The sequence below is a fragment of the Haliaeetus leucocephalus genome, unplaced genomic scaffold, assembly GCF_000737465.1.
Source record: "Haliaeetus leucocephalus isolate CR32 unplaced genomic scaffold, Haliaeetus_leucocephalus-4.0 Scaffold339, whole genome shotgun sequence".
NCBI classification, from domain to species: domain Eukaryota; kingdom Metazoa; phylum Chordata; class Aves; order Accipitriformes; family Accipitridae; genus Haliaeetus; species Haliaeetus leucocephalus.
The window spans coordinates 14393926-14416878 of NW_010972775.1; the positions used below are offsets into that span (position 1 = coordinate 14393926).

At 37.8% G+C, this 22953-nt stretch overlaps 1 protein-coding gene across 1 annotated transcript in view; it reads right to left on the minus strand.

Moving 5' to 3' along the window:
• Positions 1–686: 686 nt before the first annotated feature.
• Positions 687–22953, minus strand: part of ABHD17C (abhydrolase domain containing 17C) — a 30227-nt gene continuing 7960 nt past the window's right edge. The window contains exons 2-3 of the mRNA XM_010571942.1: positions 6063–6242; positions 687–2203 (exon numbers count right to left, since the gene is read on the minus strand). Coding sequence (XP_010570244.1) covers positions 1984–2203; positions 6063–6242 — 400 coding nt within the window. The 3' untranslated portion in view covers positions 687–1983. The remainder of the gene's footprint in view (positions 2204–6062; positions 6243–22953) is intronic.

A 22953-nucleotide genomic window follows, 5' to 3' on the forward strand; every position in this document is an offset into this window, starting at 1 on the left:
CTACAGTCTCAGGAAGAACACGTGCAGAAATGGAAGAAAATCCACTGCAGATTTATGAAGGTGCAAAATAAAAGAGAGACATGTATCTGAACATTTATTTAAAGTACAGGAAGGAAGTGGCAAGCTTGAGGTGATGATTAGGCAAAACCTGCCAATTTTGGCTGGAATAGTCACCAAGAGAGCAGCTGGGGGTCCTGCTGCTTGGGACATTTAAAACTCGCCACTGGACAACACAGATGCACAGATCCAGATTCTAAGGATCCAGATGACGTGGAGCAGGACGGGTGTCCTCATTTCCCCCCACAGTAAGTGAAAATACCAGTTTCTCTCCTTTTACAGTAATAGGGCCAAGTCAATAATCAAAGACAATAGACACACTTACTGTGCTGAAGATTAACTGCAGGCCTGTTATAAGGACTCATGACAACTACGTTCAAACATTTCTTCTAGGCAATGACTCATGATTTTTCATTACTTAAAACCAGCTGAACACCATTTGAAAGTAATCTCTTTTACATTTGATTTACATACCAAGCTTCATGGAAATGTGGCTTTGTACTTTAGAAGAGTTTCCCTTGAAAGGAAGGAATTAAATAATGAAATTCAAGTTACTCTATCAAGTAATCTGTACTTTACACTTTCCTTGTGTATGAAAGTTATGCTCCAAGTAAGATTCAAAAATTCAACAAGCTCTAATCCATGCATCCTTTATTCCATTACAATCACTGTGTTGCATTCTAGCAACAGGACACAAACTGCAATCAATCGCGATCAATTTATACAACAATCTGAGGCTTACAGTACATTTAAGGCCTTTAAATTTGGAAAAATTAGACCTATGCTAGTATTGTAACAATTTTTAAGTGTCTTGCATTTCTGATGCATAATCTGTGCGATTCCAGTGTCAAAGAATCAAATTACTTCTAAACTAAAAAGATCAGCTCAATGAAAATTTAGTTACATAAATTCATCAAAACATAAATGTGTAAATTTTTTTTTGTCCTGGAAACTTTATAAAACTTTAATAGCAAAATAATATAGGGATAAAAACATATTTTAACAAAATGTATTCAATCATATACAAACCAGAATTTTGCAGTTTATTGTAACTAGACTTAAATTAAAACTACCAATTAAGAATCTATGCACAATGTAAATTCAAATATGTACAGTACTTTTAAAAAGTCTACAGGAATGCTTTACAGGAGGAAATGTCTGTTATGGCTATTATTCAGACCATCTGAATATTAAAATGAGTTTTCTAGTAGTAAATTTACACATTTATTTTTAAAACAAAAGCAATTTTGTCCCTAGTTCCTTTAAGAATATTCCAGTTATGTTTATACAGGTAATGGAGAGGTTGTTACAGAGTTTAGCCCCATATAGTAGTTTGCTTATTTTCAGGAAAAAGTGTATTTAAATAATTTACTCAGGAAGATCAGTAAGTTAACAAAAGAACACTAGAAGGGAGGAGGGGGAAGTTCATCACAATAACTTTCCGGTTACAATACCACAGCTAGAAACTTTACAGAGAAAGTACTCCCTTAGATTGAACCCATGACTGATTGTTCAGAACAAGCTGTAGCTCATAACAGTTGTGTGTTCTCCACACTGAGAACACTGAAAAAGAAAGTCTTTGTAGGACAGAATTATAAATGATCTGAAGTGAGACAGAGAAAACTGATCTTTGATTAATACAGCACTAGGTAAAAAGTGTCCCCATAAGCAGCTAGTATTCCCACTTCCTTCAGGGCAACGAAGCTAAAAATTGTTGGAATTACAGTAGTTGACCATATTTGTGTGCATTAGTAGAATAATTTCCAGATATAAAAGACAAATTTCATCAGATGTTTGATTAGAACACCCTCAAGACAGGGTATTTCTTCATAGTATAAAGCTATTACAGCTATCCAGTTAAAGCATGTGCAAAACCAGGTAATTTCTTCCGTTCACAGTAACTGAGGTAAAATCAGGTAGGCTTCTTCAGGAGTTGGGAAGTTCATGAGATATGAACTGTTTTAGTCTCTCTAAGTACTGTGCATAAAGCTCTATGTCATTATGCCCAGCCCCTTCCACCCAGAGGGGCTCTACCGCTCGCGGACATCGCTCGTACATGGCCAGGCCGTGAGAGAAATCGATTACCTCGTCTTCGGTACCATGGATTACCAACACAGGAGAGGTTACTTTAGATATCTTGTCAATGCTGGGGGATAGAAAAGAAAAACATAGCTCAGTTTGGGGCTTTAACTTTCATACCATTAAAGAAAGCGAGCTTAACTATCAACACATGATCCAGTTACCGCTGCGTGTTTTTAAATGGCTGCGAAATGTTGGAATTGTGCCCAAGTGATACAGAACAAGGCTCACTCCCAAAACACACATGTAAACAGGAGCCCGCACTGCGATCACCGTCATCCCACCAGTTCTAACGACAAGAACCTCAAATGGGCAGCATGCAAATAACGTGTGGCACAAAAACCCCAAAACGTTGAGTATATCTATCCCCAAAACCACTGACAGGCAGAAAAGATTCCATGGGACATGTTGCCAGTGTGGACTCTTCACATTACACATTACCACCTTCCAATTTAACAGATTAGGAACTAATTCACTACATTCCAGTCACAAGACTCAAAAAAAAAAAAAGCCTCAGCTCATAAGGTTTGAGCCTGTCTTTAAACCCCCAAATTAAAGCAGATTCAGCTAAAGAAAAACAATCTGTTCTTTGTACTGATAGTCTACATTCAAACGGCAAAAAAGAAAACTGTGGGAGAAGAGCATTACACAAGGATATTTAACTGCAAACCAGAAGAAACTCACACAGGATTTTACTTCACGCAACCAACTTCTTCACCAGCACTGACTGCAAAGTGGCCTTAAAGTAAGCTTTTCTCCTTTTGTTCCAGCTACACTTAGCAGACCAATAAAGCTAGCGACCACTTCTCACAGGAAAACGGGTTCAGAAGAAAGGGAAGAGTGACAAAGGCACCTTCACACCTAAGCGTTCAGGCCAGAAAACCCCAATTATGAAGCATACTGGTAGCACATGAACTTCAAACTGGTAAACAGCAGCCTTCTCTGTCCTCATGCAGGCACCAGCTTTTATTTGCAGACAGCCATTTCGTGTTGGTAGTTACCAATAATTCCAAATCAGTACAGAGACACCAAGTGCTAATGAACTCTCAGCTTCCTACCAGCTCCACTTACATCAACAAATGGAGGAACTGGCTCAGGACATTATGCAGAGTATGGAATGAAGTGGGTGGAAAAAATAGGTATCAGTAATATTTGACTTCACAGAAGGACAAGTCTATTTCTTTATGCTATCTAATAAAAGGCGTTTGGATTTTCCTGCTCCTGAAGAACAAGAAAGCATGTAATTTTGGTAAGTCTGGAGATTCTAAAGTGATCAAGACTGCTTAAAATGATTAAAAAATACACATGCCAATATACACTGACTTAAAAACAGGTTTAAAGAAGCTTTATGAAAATATAAAGTTAATTAAAAATTAAGATGTAAACTGAAGCACTAAAGCTCACGCATATAAATCTCAGCATTTAGTATTCTAGAGAAACGTCATTGGTATTCCAGTAAACAGCTGAGTGTAAACACATTTCTGTCTCAATACTCCTCCAAGAAAACAGGCTTCATGTCATTTAAAGAGGAAAAGTGTGATTTAAAATTAAAATGCAGCCTATTTCACTTTTCCTGCCTAAAACCTGAGTTGTGTGCAACTACGCTGAATACAGAAAAATATCCCAAGAACATGAGAGACATCAGAATAATGCAGATTTTTTCCCCCATAATTTTCATCCCACAATTAATATCATAGCCAAATGTAAATACTTTATAATTAACGTGCTATATAAACTGAAGTCTTAAGCCCATGAAGGGTCTGTCCCCAAGCTCCATGATGTGACAGACATGTCAGCTACATACAGCTACAGAGATGTTTATATATCATTTTAGTGGCTGGATACCTATTTCTCATTTATTGTAGGAAACCAGGAAACCCCTTTCCCTTCAGTATTCAGATAATGAAACTACTTTTTCACATATATTCACAGACCATTAAGCTAGATAATATTTGTATTTTGCAGAAAATTGGACAGCGTCCCATTGCCAACTCAGCGACTCATAAGGCAGTATTTAAACTGCACGTTAGACTGACTTAGTATTCTTAGCCATACCGCTCTGCAGCTAGAAGAATCTACAGAGACCAAATTCTCATGGAGTCCCAACATAAAATGCACATAATAGCAATTCACTGTAGGTGCACACAGAACTATTTTGTTTCCCACCGTGAAGACAGACAGTTGAGCCGCACACATTCATAAAAGTGCACTGCTGTTTATTTTCACTGCTTACAGTACAAGTGAAGTCAGACTGACAGCAATGAACAGCTCAGTAGGGTAAGAACGAAACACTCAAGTGCTACAATACATCTGTTGTCACTGTTCCCCCCTCATGCTTTTTCTTTTTGAAACTGTTATTTGATTTGGCTGGTATCAGCTAATCACTGTTACTTTTGTAATCAGGGCTATTTTTAAGGCTTTGTTTTCTTCTCCTCTCGCATACTGGATTTCAGGTTTGAGGATGATGAATGAGTTGGAGGATAAGTGTTTCAAATTCTGACTGCACCTTCAACAATTTAATTAATTAATAACCTATTTGGAAGAATTCTAAACATGGGGACTGGACAAAGATACCGTGAGAGCCACTATTACTTGGCCATTATTACTTCTAGCTGGTTTGGCATACGGATTTATATCTATGGCCTCCCCCACCTTCTAATTTTAATCTGTTGTAACCAAAATAAAACAAACACAACAAATGCTATGAATATCCCCTACTACACTTATTGCAAACATGACCTTCTGAAGCAAACCTGAGCTTTGCACAAGATTTCAGTGAGTCTCTGCTTTGCCTTCTCCCTTCCACAGACTACTTAGCTTTTTATCTGTGCCGCCCCTCACCTTCCCCACCCCAGGTCTATATACACTGCTACAAAGACTGGCTTCCCCTCTCATATTCTCTGATAATTTAAACTGGGTCAAATGAGAAGTTTTAAAAGATTCCTAGAACATCTGCCGTTCCAAGGACCTCTACTATTCCCAAACACTTGGATACTCTAATTTCAGACTGTTGCAATTGCTGTTCAAATGAAACACTAGGTTATAAAGGCAACTGTTTTATCTTGAAACCAGTTGTACATAGCTTTCTGCATGTAAAATATTCTAGAGCTTCTTAAAGCAAGCTGAAAATCTTCCAAAAGAGGGACAGTAACTTACTTTATTTTGGTCACAGACATTAGGATCTTACATGATCTTCATCAGGGAGGAACAATCCAAGTCTTGGTACCTTTAGTGATTTTATACGGACAGCATTGCAAAGATGCAGGAGTGTTTTTATTTACAAGGACCAAAGGCAAAGAAACACTAAATGCACTCCCTCCAGATTATACATGAAATGCAGAACCACGCTGAAAAGTGAACCACACTAGTCTGACACTCTAGCCTGATCCTCTCGTATTTTGTCCCTTCAAAATCAGCAATAATCTATACCTTTTTCTCTGCTGATCTAGTAAAACTAGCAATATTTTAACAAGCAGCTTGAAAACAGCACATCCATTTCATGGCATCATATTACCTTCTAAATCAAAGTTGACTGAGATGCTAAGAGTGTACAATTACTAATTTGTTAGTCATTAGCCTGAAGGACTTAATAGTGTATAATCAGTTGTTAAGCTACTACTCCAAACTTGACAGCATAAAAATTCTGATATTAACAACTCGTAACACAAAAACCAGGAGAAAAATTAGTTGTAATCACTAAGACTTTATTTGTTCGTTGAGCTGACTCACATCAGTTTGAGACTGACATCAGCTTCCTCCTTACATGATGCATCTCTGCTTGGATTTGGAAGGTGTGTGTATCTGAAGTTTAAAATGCAGGTGACAATTCAATAAAGTTCCCTGGCAAGTTACACAACTAGTCCCTTTCAAACACCTAAAGAGCATATTGAGTACAGAACAACCCTCTTTGCAGTGTTCATACGTACCTTGGAAAAGCATCAAAGCAATAGGTTTTCCTAGTGTCGGGAAAAGCTACCCGTAATCCAGACATCAAGGGAGAATGAAGGATTACTGCTGCACACTCGTACCGAGATGCCAGGTCTACTGTAGGGACAGTACCAATACTCTGACCATACAGAATAATGTTCTCAGGACTAACACCATACCTGTAGAGAAAAGAAACATCCCTTAAAAAAACCCCAAACACCAAACCAACAAAATCAAGACATATTGCATCACAAAAGCAAAAACCAAAACAAACAAAACAAACAAAAGGAGAGGGGGATAAAAACCAAAGCATCACTCCTACCCATTGTAGCTCCTTAAAATCTATTCCTAGGAGACATGAATTTACAAGTCTAAACTTTAAAACAGTCCAATAAAATAAATAATGAAAATATTACACAGGCTGAAGAGAGCTATCCTCAGAGAAGGAATGTCTGTTTGTTCATTGATCTTCATCATCTTCATGAACACCTCTCATCTTTCACTCCATAGCACAGCAAATTATAAATTAGACTTCCCCCCCTATCCAGAGTTACTCTCAGGAATTTCAATTAGATATTCTGGAGGTTAACAACTTTTCCACCATTAAACAAGATAGTTACTCCTCTGCCCACCTTTCTTTCCATGCAGCTGGAAAAAAAAGACCAAACTGCCTTGTTAGTGTAGCTAGAGACACCACAGAGGATAAGAATTTGAGAGGATAGTTCTGTTAATTTTTTCAATTTCTGATCAGTGTAAATTGTTCCTTTTTTCTTTTCCAGTTTAAATATGTCAAGCTTATTTTGTAATTACACAGATATATCATTCCATAAAATTCAGGGTTCATAGGGAGTCTTGGATGGCTCCCCAATATTCCCACCCAGTCTACAAAACTGTCCTAGCTTGTGTACTGTTTCACAGCTGCAAAGAAGTTGAGGATGATACTAATTCATTTTTTACTTTAAGTACACAAAATATAAAAGGAATTTGGAAGGGGCATAGGAAGAGGCAACAGTGGCTACGAAGATGTCAAGAGTACGATAGTATTTGGTCACTACAACTTGTTAGGAAACCTGCAAATCAAAGCTGTTACTCAGTTAATTATAAAATATTTACCCAGAAGATTTCTATGTATAACTCCACTTCCTATTGCAAGCTGTATAAAGCATAATTGAGTGCAGAACAGAACACATTTCTAGCAGAAAATTATTTGTGCAGAACATGTCTTTTTGCCAGTCTACACTGCCTACAGTCCTGCTGTCACTGCTATGACAATGAAAATAAAACCCTACACTTTAGTCTATACCCAATGTACACCTGGAAGGTTTCAACTTCCTTGCCAAGCCGATAGCAAGGTGTATGGCAGCCCTGGATAGTACTTGACTTTCAGGCAGCTAAACGATGGGGTATGTGCAAAAGAGAGAAAATTACAATGGAAGAATAATCAATAATTAAAATTACAATAGAAGAATAATCCAGTACTAACCATCCAACTACAGGGTGTCAAGATTGCCTAGTTTTACGATGAAGTAGAACTAGACTGGATGGTAGCCTCTGTGAAACTGGAATTTTCTTAATATTTCTATACTGCTGAGCATAAGGGCACTTTTGGCATTCACTGTAATATGAATAAGCAACTGTATAAAAATATCCCCTTGGAGTAAAATTTTATCCTCTTGGTAACCAAGCAGCAGCTCACGTTGGTGGTCTATCACCACGGCCATGGCCTGACGTTTTTAAAAGAGATGTTGTAAAGCTCTTCTAGGAGCATTTTTTACCCCTTACTGTTAGAAATAGTCCAGCACACAGTAAATAGAGCCTAGCTGATTTTGGTATGCATGTTAACAGGATCTTGGCACAAAGCCTTTTCCTCACAGACTTCATTCTGGCTGTTGGGTGGGGAGGGCTGGAGCCATGTACCTTTGAGGGCAGGACATGAATCCAATCTATTGATCTGCCAGCTGTTGCATCATATTAAACAGGCAGAAATGCACCAACATCAGGGAATACAAGGAAATGGGACAGAAAAAAAGATCCACTAAGTGGCACTTAAGTAGGGATGGAACGATACTAATGCTGGTAGGCTTTGCAATACCATCCTGAACTCCAGCATCATGATAAATGTAAAGTCCCCTTTCTGAGAGGTTTACAATCTAAGCAGAATACGGAAACAGACGTTTTAATGAGAATCACAGGAAAACAGGATAGCAGAGGGTAGCAAGAGAATTCTTTCAACACGTACAGTTGCCTTAGTATGGCATTTTTCTTCAACATTCATCTGCTTTGGACTCACACCTTTTGATGTTATTTTGTTTCTGAAAACAGCTCATATTGTAAGTGGAGCACCTTGTTGCTGTGGCAATAAACAATTTCAATTTCATAGTATGCCAATTAAAGTCAGATATAGTCTATAGCATCATTAAAAAACACAGATCTCTAAATTTAAAGTAGCCCTTCATCACTAAATAAGTGCTACAACTGTTCAGTATCTTAACTCCGCAGAAAGGCAACATGACAATTTTGAAGGAAAAAAAACCCCACCTTAAAGTATTAGGACACTGAGTTAATGCACTTGTAGCCTGTCATTAGGTCAAATGTCCTTTCTACTTTGTTTTCCTACTGACAGACAACTAAAGGAATCTCTTGGACCATCTTAGTTAGGGACAGTCCAACTTTCCAAGACAGAAGAGTTACTGTAACAGATTTATCTTTTTAAGCCCTTTACCACTAGGCCATCAATCAGAAGGTGAGACATCAAGCTTACCACAAACATCAGCAGAAACAGCTACATGTAAAATTTATTAACTGCGAGGCCAAAGGACATATGACAACTCATAAGCAAGGTCCATGAATAATTGACACATGCGAGGTTCTTGGAGCTGAAGGCCAGGGCTTGGCTCTGTGATACTCTGCCTCTTCACGAACTTCGCTGCCCAGCTGGTGACTCAGCAAGCACCGTTCAACTGAGGTACAAAATGACCTGGGGATTTTTTTATCTTTAAAATACAGTATCCTTTAAGCAAAGGCTGGGTCCTTCCCCCACTCTCTGCAAACTCCCTTGTGGCATTAGATTCTGTGCAACAGGACTAGCGATACAGAAAGTGAAAGAGAAGAGAGGAAGAGCAGACATGGGTAAGGAGGCAATGAAAGGGACATAGAAAAAAAGGAAAGAATGTGACAGAAAAAGGCAAAAGACATTCTGAGAAAAGAGGAATCCTGTTACAATCTGCTTTCCTATTAAGGAAGAAAGTCCTTCCACCAGCTAAACAGCAGCTCCTATAAATATCTCCCTTGAAACACACGAGCTTTGGTCTCTGTGGAAACAGAGCTCCGTTTGACGGAGCCGGAGACCCAAGTTAAATTTATGGGTATGCTCCTGCACTACTTCTGTGGAGCCCATCGGAACGTTCAAAACAAGCAGGGCAACATTGCAATGTGGAAACCAGCCTTCAGCAAAGACAAAGTAGGAAGCAATTCAAAACAGTTACTGTGGGCATATGTAAAACATTGATTTGACAAAGAGGAAAAAAAAATAAAGGAAAAAAGGGCAGGCAAGCTTTGTTCCCCAAGGGAAGTCAGTTACTGAGAAGTGCAAAGCTACTGTGGTTTAAAATGAAGCAAGCATTTCTGCTCCCCCTTACCCACAAACGCTTATCAGGTGGCAAAGTTCTCCTGCCTAGTCTACTCTCAATAACCCATGAGCAGATTATGTGGATTATGGATTACATTTCTTATGTGTGCAGAAAAAACCCCACCTATCTTCACAAGCAGTAGAGCTATCTGCACCTACAACTTCCCAATTCAGGCCAGGCCTACCTAAGGCACCAACACACTCCATAGTTAATAGTAACACAGTATTTTTATTTACTTATTTATTTATTTTTGCCTGTGTTATTGCCTCAATTTATACAAATTAGGTTTACCAGCAATTCTGGTCTCCTTATGCTAGCATGAACTACGTGCACAGAAGTTGGCTATCAAGAATCTAGACCCAAGACTCTTCTACTTACTCCTGCACAGAGTAGTAGGAGACCTCAGTCACACCAACAGGTCAGTGGGACAGAGAAGATTGGGCATATTGCTGAAAGTGAGTACAGCAAAGGATGGGACACAATTACCTCTAGTTCAGTCTGCTTAGCTGTATAGTTGTGGCTCGGGCCACATCCCTCCTCAGTTTCCTCATACAACACAGATGATGGTATCAATTGCCTTTGTAAAGTACTTAATGCTTTCTGGCTAACAGCACTATGTACAAACTATGTATTATCATAAAGCATCTTTAATTATGAGAATAAGATGCTGATCCCCCCCTGCCCAGGGCTTCAGCTTTGAGTGATACAGATGGAAAATTTACCATTGCTATTTTTACTCTCTCCTTACTCAGTTGGAAGCACTAGTGGAATGCTGCTGCAGGGACTACAGACATGTCATACAGCTAAAGCTCTGCAATGTTCACAGCCAAAGTTACAGCACCTGTGCCAATCCTCAAAGGTGGTAAATACATATTCATTAATGAGGCCAGTTCTTTTTTCAGGCTTACTGAATCAGTGAAGTTAACCACACCTTATATTTTCAGTTTTGAAGTTTTATGGTATTTGCTGTCCCAATATCCCTTACCTAAACTGGAAAGCATATAGAACAGCATGGATATAACAACAGCAACAAATTATTTTTCAAAAACAGTCACAAACAGATAGTTCAAAAGCTATCTAAGCAGAGCATTTTGACTACACAAGCCCCATTTCATAATGCTGTCGTGACCTACTGTTTAACTGCTACTAAACTAAGGCAGCTACTGGTGGTCAAATTCTTCCTTACAACACAGTATAGAAAGATAAAAGCTCAGGAAAACAAGGTAACTAGCTCGTGCATTCTTGCAAGGAGACAGAGTTTGAAACTGTGCACTCCCCTCTCAAGGGAACACCAGTGAAATAATTCATTTTCAAGACACAAAGAAAATACAGCATACATCAGGAATGACACGAATCATGCCACATTTGGAGGAAATAAGTGACTTCAAGTATTTTTACTAGAACATACATGTGCTCAGTTATAATAAGATCTTCATAGGCTATTCTTCAAGTCTGTTTCTTCCTGTTTATACAAACCCACTTGTCACAGCATACTACTCGTTCCCTTTTCAAAATGCATTATCTCTAAACTTTATAATCCAGGAAATTTAGATTCCTTATTAAGAAATGCAGATAGGTTTTTCTATAGCATCATTATATACTTCCATAAGATATGCATCTACATTTTCAGAAAGAAGTGGCTATTTAATCCAGTATGAATCAAAAAAATCTAATTTTGAGGGTAGAAAGGAAAAAACAAAAATCCTCAATTATGTAAAAATCCCACATGCAGAGTGCATACCTTGAACAAGAGTTTATGTTGTAGGACCTTCACGTTAAAAAAAACTCAACAAGATAAGTTCAGTCAATAAATATTACTGCAAATAATTTACAGTATCAGAACAAAACACTGAATTTCACATTGTGCTTCAGCAAGTACCACTCCAGCATGTCAGCCAAAATACCACAGAAATTACAGCAGATTTTCAGCCTAAATGCCAACACTAAATTGAGAGCAAAGCATTAGATTAAGGACTTTTGGTGTTAACCATAACAACAACTGTCAAATGAGAAAAATCAGAATTATTTCAAGATTCACAGGAAACACTGGCACACAGTAAGAGTCCCTGTGCCAGTTCTTCATTCCAGTTTCCTTGAATTCACACAAACATAGGTCTAAAATTCTTCACTGTTTTACTGAGCACAATAGACACTGATTTTTTAAATTATGCGATGTCTTCTTCCTCCTCTACCTCCTTCCTGTCCAAATCTACAAGTACTATGTGATTCAAGTTCAGGTACAGCAGACTCTCTTTGACTTCACATTTTCATTGTAGTAAGAGCCAAAAATGGTTTGCATAGTATTCTGGCTTATGAAGCTACAAAAAAAAAAAAAAAAAAAAGAGAAAAATTTTTTTGGCATATATCCCAGCACACTATCACAGGAGCAGACAAGTAATTCCACAAATGTGTTCACACTCAAAATACGTTCAATGGCTGCCAGAGAAATTTAACCAAGGAATCTGCCACAGTTTTATATCACTATTATACTGCCACACCAGACAGTCATTTGATTATGCTATAGAGAAACTCCATTGCTAATTAATATAGGCTAACTAATACTGGAGTTACAGAATGAACCCATGACTCTTGAAAACACCCTCTTAAAGGCTATTTTGGAAGTTCATTATTTGCAAATATTACACTACTACAGGCTTGCTGGACTACGTGACTGTAGCGCTAATCCAGTGATGTACCAGCTCTTCTTTTCCTATAAATAAATGGATCAAGTGGAAGCAACTTCTAGGCACTTCTTAGGACGATCATTTGCGCTGCAGTAACTTAATTATACCGAAGCATGGATCACTACAACTGCTTCTTGATTTTTGTCTTGTGATAATCAGTGATCTGTTATGAAATACTGAGAACTGTGCTCAAAGTTCAACCAAGTCCTAACAAGGATATTAAATATCACTGGTGAGCTCAAGCAACCATGACAGAAGCAGGTGATCTACACGCTGTTGAGCAGTGAAGCCACTGCAAGTTTGCCCTGAACAACCAGGGTAGGTAAAGGAAGGCTATTTCATGGCACTGTCTGGTACAAACTGTAACAAAATTACATTTTAAATTAACTGAATTATGCTAATCTACACCGAGTAGCTTCGGGGTGAGGGTTGGGACTTTTTTTTTTTTAAATAAATTTCAAATAATACTAGTTCCTCTAAAAAAATCGCTCCTTTTTCAAATACAACCTTAAATTACCTTGTGTTCATCTGCCTTGAACATAGGCTCCTGAAGATGTCATGTTTCGAAGTGGGAAACACCTTCCCTAACTAAAGTAAATCCGCTCAGCACTCAGAGCAAAACCAAGCACTCTTGAACAGTAGATCCATTCCCATCCTTTTTTCCCCCCAGCTCCACCATTACAAGTGAGTTCCTTCTTCCCCTTCAACACCCATTTTGTTGGGGGATTTCATGCCACACCTTGACAGCACTTCAACGTGCTTGTCTTGCACCACATGTTTTTAAGCCATCTTATCACCACCTTACTGCCAGTCCAGCCATGCCACAGCTAAGCAACCCAGCAGGTAGCAGGTCCAGTCTGCGGTCCGTCTTCTGTTACTCATAAATCAGGCTCTATCCTCACAACCCTTTATAGTTAATGATCTCACAGCAGAGATTGTTTGACAACTGCAATCAGACTGCATCTACCCATTCTAATTTTTCAAGCATTTTTCAGAAATAAGAGTCAAAAGAAAAGTGAAACATATAAGCATTAAAAAAAAAAGAGAGTATGCATCATCAGCCAGGAAAGAAGACTCCTGCAAACTTGTGTTCTGGAAGAAATCTCTTCCAAGCTAGCTGAACAGTAGCAAAATGTTGTGATACGAAAGACAGAACGGGGAGAAAATAGGCAATCTGTGCTTGCAGTTCTATTTTTTATTTTTTTTAAGGAGCTACAAAGTAAAACCTCTTTTGTCTTCTCTTGTACTGAGAACTGTATAACATGACTCTTCACCACCACAATAACCCAGAATACAAAATTTTGGTGTTTGGTTTATGTTAGGTTGCTCATTTGTCTACCACATGAACTAGCAGTTTTATGTATAAACAACAAACAGATTTGGAACAGTTGCTTCTGACTGACTGAGGGTTTGCTTCTTTGTTTTCCCTAGATAGCAGGGAATGAGGAAACAGTTTTCAGTAAATGTGCATTGAAATTTAAGCAGGAACTTGTGCCATGGGCACACTGATAGAAGAGAATAACTTTGCCTCTACAATCATTAATTCTTTCATATCAAATGACAGTTAGCAAGAAGGCCACTGACAAGCAAAACCAGACTCTCGTAGGGCATCCAACAAAAATGTGCAATGATGCGGCTGAGCCTTCCATTTGAAGTCCTACCTTTATCATTCCACTACTTTATAACAAAAGGTAAATAACACTCCAATACTCAATGTGCACTCATGCAACAACAGGAAGGGAGCACTTTCCTAAGTGAATTCCTAAATAAACCCCTCAATGTTAGGAGTTCAGTTCCCTAATTACAGGAGCAAATGCAACCCAAAACCACTGTATATTGAAATACAAGAAGCTAGCAACAGTGGAAATAGGAGTTAAACACATGGATATACTAAAATGTAATTCCCACTCCCTCAACTTTCTTTACTTTAGCAACCTTAGAAATCAACTAGAGTTCTGAAGCTAGCACTGCATTCACAAGTCTATGGTTTTGAAGATACATGCACGCTCTCTACTCTTCATAGCTTCCCGCTTCTCCTAAAGTGCTTTCTTAGAGCAATCTTGATTTACACCATTTAGTCCGAAGACACAACGGATAGATGGCATACTAAAATGAATCTCTCACTCCAGTTATTTTAAAAATAGAGTGCTGGACTTAACTTTAACAAAGTATTTTGCATTTAATTAAGATGCTCTGTAGCAAATAAATGTGGAATACAGAAGTCTTAAGCTTTATTTATCAAAGACAGGAAACCTTTACTAGCCACTAAGAACTATCTTCATGACCACAGCATCAATAATTCACAAAAACTCAGTCAGCTACATTCTATTATATACTCTTTACTGTAACCGGTATATAAAATCTATATATCCATTCTCTGAGGAACATTTAAATAACCTGAGACAGCAGAGAAAACTCTGTTACTTTCACAGAGCAGCTCAGTCTATAGTATCTTCTGGAGTAAAGAATTCATTATCTTCACCCCCAGCTTCTATCTCATCTCTATCCTGCTGTGGTACTTTTATTTCAGTTGCACACATCATACTCTATGTTTTATAATACAGCAGAGCTAAGACAGATGAGCATGCTCCTCACAACATTTAACGCTGTAACACTGAAACTTTGACAATCCTTTTACTGTTGCAAAAAGCCTGCACTTTCACTTTGGATATCCTACACTCAAAAGCTGAAAAAAATGAGGCAAACTACTCCCTGAAATTGTACTCCTATAAGGGTTGTTACGAAGAACAAGAAAGATTTGACGATATCCATGTACCTAAACACAGTACCTTTTAATATAAAGACTTCAGTTGAAAAAAGTATGTGTCAACTAACACAGAAACTGATTCCCTAGGAAACATTAAAAAAAACCCGAGTGCAAATATTAACACTGGTTATGCATTCCTACAAGTTTTGTGCTTTCATAGCTGTTTCTTAGATTTCAGTTACTTCCAAACTGAAGAGTCTTGCCTTATTCCCGAGGCTGAAAATTCACAGTGAGCCAATGCATTCTGGCTCACCTCCCAAGCCTATCACATAACCCTCCTCACCACCCTTGGCTCAGCACTGGGAGGCTGAGGGTTTACAAGCCTGGAGGAAGCAATCTTGCTGCTCTCCAACAGCTCTCAAAGCATTTTTTTTTTCAGGAGCACTGTATTATTCTTTTAGTACTCCCATCTGTTTATTGGAGCACCTCTGACACCTCAATCTTGAGCACTGCTCTTACCCTGACTTCTCTTCACATCAAACACTAACTTTCTGAAATATTTCCCTTACCTCTGCATACCTATAGCACCGCACCATAGTTTAAGGCCAGCCTGCCGCAGCACTAATTGCCATGAGCTGCACCTATGCATGACTTAAGCCTCTAAATTGGGATTACTTACCTGAGAAGGAGCGCAGCGGCTTTTGACCTGAGCTGCTACCTGCTCTACCTACCTCTGAGGTTTCTACCCTTTTGTCAGGTACAGCTCAGCTGCTTGAAGCAAGGAATAATTGCTGAAGCGCACAAACCAGTCAAGATAAAAAGAAATGGCACCAGTTAAGTTTTCTTTGAATATATCAGGGCGTAGTTTCTGAAAACAGTTATCACTGTATATGCAGATCATGAAACAAGACTAACCCTAAACTGTAATCAAACTGCAAAGCTCACCTAAAGTTTCACACTTCTAGGTTTGCACAGCTGATTAGCTATACACACTATAACTTAATAAAAAAAGGTATTCCCAACCTAAGGATCTTACAACAAAAGTATATACAAATTCTGCTGAAGGCAACTGTCTAGACTCTCTAAAAGAATTAAATGGTTTGCTAAGCTGGAATTAATCCTTTGGAGACTAATATTAGAAAAGCTAGATGACAAAAAAAACTCAAAGCAGACCACTCAAAAATGTTGATACCTACAGGGCTTGGCTGGAACTATTCAGGCAAGTAGTCCCACCACTGATTTAAGTCAATTAACTACTTTTTCTTTTTTTTTTTTTTTTTTTTTGGGGGGGGGGAGGGGTATGTTTGGTTTTGTTGGGTTTTTTTCCATTCTTGCCTTCCTTTTGCATTCTCTTCCACCTATTTATTGTAATTTTATTTACGTTTCAGTCTTTAAGCAAAAGCTATTTCATCTACAGGTCTTACAAAGAACCTCACGTTTTCAAAGATTAACAGCATTAAATGACTAGTTTTGCTATGATTTTTTGATATAGCTTACAAGCCATTAAACACGAAATATGTGGCATTGATATAGCATTTTCCTTACGTCACTTATAGACAGTCATAACTATATCCAGAAAACAAGCTGATAAAAAAAGATTCAAGTATTATCCCCATAATGCTAATGGAGGAGAACAAGAAAAAGTTGAACTGTCTCAACAAACAGTAGGTGCTTGTATCCAAAATCCTGTTAACAGCAGACAAAGTTAAAGCCATTTTCACACTGTTCTTCAAAGATCCCTGGAAATCTGAATGCAGTCTCTCGCACAGAGCACCAGAGCCAGAGTCCAAGAGGATTACATGGGAGCTGGAATGGATAAGGCCTTGCAAGTATGCAAGCACACAAACTGGATGCATCATTTCTTCCCATCCAGCAGCATTGGTATAGCTCTGGCAGTGATTTGAGAGTCTCTGACAGAAAGGGGATGAGAGGGCAGAAAGGCAGGATGGAGGACAAGAACGGCAGAGAGGTCCTGATACAAAGTGATTAGTACCAATGAACTGGTCTAATATTCCTAAAAAGAACTGACTGCAGATGAATGCATCTGTCTCCCATATATGAATATTTTATCAGCCAGCATTATATGAAGATGACTCAGCTGGCAGTAGGATTTCTCTTTCCCTTATATACTTATATTAATATGCTCAAGCACTGCAGAACAACAAACAGTTATTAAATAAGACTGGGCTTCTCTCAAAGATATGCAATATCTCAAACACTGAAGGGCTCTATGCAGAAGCCAAGTTAAGAACTGTCATGACCTGTGTTATCCAGGAGACCACACATCCTGCTTGGATAGTCCTCTTTAATCCTCTGGAAATACTTCATGTTTCTTTCAGTTACTCTAACCATTTCCACAGATTTAAAGACAAGCAGTATTTTCTTTTGATTTAAAAATCAAAACAATAGGCGCTTCCACTGCACTGACACATCTTGTGAATCATAAATAGGAAGAAATCCTACTTCGGTAAGTGACTGTAACCTCTATTTTTCCCCCACCTCAAATAAGTGGGGAAAACGCATACAAATCTTCTAATTGCTCCAAACACTGAGCTTTATTAGTGTGAATCTGTATGCGCTTAAGCATCTGCTTTCAAAGAAGTGCCAAATTCACAGCCTCACAGAGAACCACTACTCTCCTGATGAGTGTCTCCTGCCTTCTCTCAGTTATCCATTTTCAGCTAGGTTTGTTAATATTCTAACAAATATCAAGAGTGATAACTGCCAAATGGAAGAAGACAGTCATTTCATGAAAGCAATCTATTACTAGAAAAGATTCTTCCAACATCTTTTCAGAAACAAGAAAATCCGTGTTCTTTCTTTGTGCCATTTTTATATTGGCACTCTGACTTTTAAATCAGACTCATCAATTCCTTTCTTCCTAAGCATCCTCAAGTTCTTCCATTCCTGTCACTCAAAGATGGGCTGATTTGACTCTACCAGAATTAAAGATCTGTTGCTTCACAAAATCTATACTTTATCAAGCCAATATTTAAACCTGCACTGTTTTACACTTCGTTTTCCTCTGGCACTTGTTCCTTTAATGAACTTTTAGCACAATGAATGTCCAGGCCCCAGTAACAGTCAATATAAAGCTGATTAAAAAAATATATAGCAATCACCAGGATTAACAGCACCAGATGTTCTAAAACAGCAGACCAGAGATAACTAGTTCAGAGCTTAAAAATCAAATTTCCTAGCCAAAGCCTTTACCATCACAAAACCAGGGGCTAAATCCCTCCTCCCAGTAAATACTACTTAGAACTGTGAACAACAAAACTTAGCACAGAGTCAAAGTTTCTCCTGCGCGCTTCTGTTCAGTTGAAGTGCTCAGGAAACCTGCCTTGTGTTCTCCAGGAACTTCAAAAGATAGCACAAAAAAAGTAATTTATTAGAGAAACAGATATCTGCATTTAATTATATGCAGAAATATTAACTACCAGTAAGTTTTACCTATTTTAAAGTAACAAATGCTAATCTAAGAAATGGGAACAGTACTTCTGTACATTTAAAAAAATTACTAACTTTTTCATAACTTTCCTAAACTCACATCAGAAAATTCAGTCCTGAAACCTGGTCATATATACTTTCTCAGCTTATCCAGCTATCTTATCTGGGATCATTTGAGCTTCTATGGAGTAAAAGACATTTTGCTCAGACTGTGCAAATCAAGAGGTTTTAACAATGGTCAAACAGCATGCTTGCATACTTTGTTTTCTGCCAACATACCTAGTTAAAGGGGTCAATTGCTTTTGTAGTCTTTTTGGTGAAAGATTTCTTGCTAGTCAATTTTTTCATCTCAAAAAAAAGATGCTTACCAATTAACAGCTAGCTACTCTGCAAGAAGCATGAGTACCTAGCAGTGGATCAAGGACAACTGTTAATGCAATCACTTAAGTGCATTATTTCAGCTGATGCTAAAGGTAGAATCTGACCCGCAGCCACATCTTAGAAAATTAAAAAAATAATAAAAAAAGAGAAGCAGCTTCCTGATGTTATTCAATGCCCAATTTGCCTCCATCTGTGATGCAGTCCTTGTAAAGCAAGCAGGCACCCTACTTGATTGCAGTATTACCAGAGAACAACTGGTTATGCAGGAAAAAACGTTAGCAATTCCAGTACATGCCACACCGGCACTTAACTGCCTACCAATAAACCAGCATAGCATAAAGAAGTCTTGTACTGTTGGAGTTTCTATTTTTGAAATAACAGATAACAGTGCAGTGCTTTGAAAAGTAGGTGTATTAATGTCTACATTATGGCCAAATGCCAATTTGCATAGTAACATTTTGGCTAGGCAGGTTTTCTGCAGTTCACCATTTCACAACACATGCACTTTTACTTATAAGCTACTGCTGTTTTCTCCCCCAACACACGTTCTTCATATTTAGCTCTGCTTATAGTTACATTTTATAAATGAGTAATATTTCCCTTTCTCCTAGTACCACAAAGCTTCCAAGACAGAAGCAAAATAGAAATACTTAATGAGAATTTAAAAAAATATTTAAAGAGTAAGTCTGATCAGTTCTACAGTGAGGAGCACGAAGGAACATCACTCACATTAGACTACTGCCCAGGAGCACTAGGAACAGCAGAAGGAAGAAAAAGAGTAACAAATGACAAACAATGCCTGCTAAATCAAGTTCCTCTGCTCCCCCTCAAAATCCCAGTGATAAAATCAGCTAAGTTTAAGCTAACATTGCTTCCTTTATTCCAGGTTAACACTCACTTCATAATAAAAAAAGAAAAATAGAAAATTCCTGTGAATGCCCAACCAAAGAGACTAATAATCTTTGGTTCAGCTTCTCCTGCTGCTGAAATGCAACAAGTTTAGAACTACATCCAGGTAAGAAACATCCAAGATCCTTAGGTTTAATGTTTCTCCTTATGAACATTATTAAAGTGGATTTTTGGATGGAAAGGGTAATTTTCTGAAATAACTGGAAGGTGCCAGATCTTATTTATATCAACGGTGCCTGTTCAATGCTCTGCGCAAAATGGGCTACAGATCTTAGATGAGCTTTGACAGAATGGCATCCAATTTGGAAGGGTGGTATATTTGGCACCAGCCTGCTTGGTCTCAGGATATAAAAGAACTCAATAAACCAAGGAGACTTTACGACCATCTCACCCTCTACAAAACTGTATGAACATTAAGGATTTATGACAATCTTCTCTTTCACATCAAGAATTCAGATCCAAGTTATATTCAAGTACATTCTATCATCTTCATTCTTCATTAATGCAAATACGAATTAGAATAATTAAAGACAACTACATTTCTGCCTGCATTCCTTCACAGATAGTAGCTTCTGCATTATCAGATTGATTTCAGTATAAATTTCAAAAACAGGATAAAGAACTAATTGTACTGGTTTTATGCACAGGGGGCTTTAAAGGTGAACATCACATTACATGAATGATTAGCAAGAGCTCAGGGGGAGAGAGCAGACGGTTTCTGTATCAGAGAAACAGAAGTTTGGAAGCTGGCAGAGATTCAGCAAAAGTCAAAACCTTTTAGGCATGCTGGTCAGGCTTATGGTGAAAACACCACTTAATACCTTAAACTACTATACTGACTCCTGAAAAGGTGCTTCTTGCATCAGGAAGAGATGCCTGCAACGTATGCTAACTCACAGTGTAATTATTAACCAGTCTGAGGCAAAGGTTACATGTTCATAAACTAGTATGCATAAAAATAGCAAAACTGTAGCTGAAACACTACCCCACCTCTTCCTACAACTCTGGTACTTTTACAGTTGGTTAAACTTGATAAGATGTCATATCCAGACTGAAACACTAACTTTTTCTGTAGTATTATTAAGACACATTAAAAAAACATGCTTTACTAGAAAAATAGACAAGCTTTTTACAGCAGGGAGCAACAAAAAATATTATGAAGAAAATGTGTAATACAACTTAATATGTGAGTTGAGGTACATTCCAGTCTTAGGGGAAAGAAAAGACTGGCTCAGGGTAAGAATTGTCCAAGGAACACCTCCAAAATAAATATTATACCAAACTACCTACTTCATTTAAAAAAAAACAAAACAACACACCAAAACATACACACACTTTTGTGAGAAATGAAGCTATAAAGAACAAATAGCATGCTGGAGAAGACTTTTGTAAATTTGCCCTGGAGAACATGCTTCAAAAACAAGACCATTTTCTTGAAAGATGCTACTTTGCCCGGGCTGTCATACAGCCAACATCCTACTTAAATAAATTCATCAGATGTTAGGGAAGACTATACAGAGATGGGAGTAAGATTAAAATCTGTACAAACAAACCAGTTTAGGAGGCTTAAGGAGGCAAGTTAACTACTCAAAATTTCCTTTAAAGTGTAGATGGTTCCATACAGCATTTTGGTTGCAAAATGCTTAACAGAAGTCTACCCTTGTATTACTGTTGGCTTCTCTTATTTTGCATATTATTAAGGCTTGCAATTTATTATATAGTGTAATAGTTAAGACAAAGTGCTTGTTTAATTTATAATAAATAGCCATTAAGATTAATGGAATAATGACAAAATAACCTGAACTTTAACTCAGTTTATCTGTACACTGGAAAAAATATATAGCTGGCTTTGCTTCTTTGCTGGTATTGAACACCATTTTTCAAGTTCTATGAGAACATCCAAAGCAAAGCCAACTAAAAGTCAGCAGAGAGGAGGAATATCCAAAAAGATCCTACAATCCAAGTAAAACACTTTCTACACAACCTTATTAAAAGGGAAGCATTTCAAGCCATACTATTTAAAGGGTGCTTTCCTGAGAAACATGTTGAAGTTGCTCTCAGAATTTTCAGACTTGTTGGATCCCATCATCCATAGTTGTTTGTTTGCTGCACACAAAAAGAAACAGCCATGCCATGTCACAAAGTTAAATTTAAGATCCTAGTATGTTAGACCAGTTAAGAAATTTGGCATCATCCTGTAAAAAAAATAAAAAAAATAATAATCTTTGCGCTACTAGCTGACACTGCATGCCTTGAGAAGGGTTATTTGCCAGACACTGATGTATGCAGCTTGTTTCAGCAGCATGCCTTGGCTGATAAACAAGGCTCACAAGAGTCAAAGTTCTTAAAGTAATATTTCTATATGTAAGCAGGATTTTTTGATCAGGCACGGTAACACAGATCTTCCTCAAAGCATACCCAAAACTGTCTAAACCAACAATTAATTTCAAATTAACAGTTAAAAAAAGCATTTTCATCTTGAAAGGTGTACCTAGAAAGAATTTCAAGAGACTGTACCAATAAATAATATTACTGTCAGGAAAGCATACATGAAGTTTTTCTAACAAATTTGTAATACAAAAAACCCAGAGGCAATACTTTGAGATCACCTCTAATTTAAATTTTTCCCTCTGGACTTTGAGGCAAGTGTACTAACTTAAAACCTCATCTTCCACATCAACATCATTCTTCATTTGTGAACCCACATGGAATTCCCCTTTTTGAAAGTTGAGATGTTGCAGATTTATGTCAGGATCGTAGGGATTTTCCCAAATACATGTATGCACTCATCAGGAGACAGGAAACCAAGGGTGTGAAGGTGGGTGGGCATTGAGCCAGACCCTACTGTTTAGCACAATTTTGTGCCTTTGTATAATTTGGTTTCATGGTCAGCAAATCCAACCACAATGTTCAACACCAATAGGAGATGCATTGTTCTGTAAAGCTAACACAACGGTTAAAAAATATAAAGATATGGATACAGATAATGACAGTATAGCACTGACATTATACAGCTGGCCTGCGTTTGCACCTTTCTGCGATTGTTTGTAGGCAGCGTAGCTTGATGTGCAAACATGCCACAATAATCCATTTTTCTCAAATTAGATTTTGGAATAAAGAATGCAAAGAT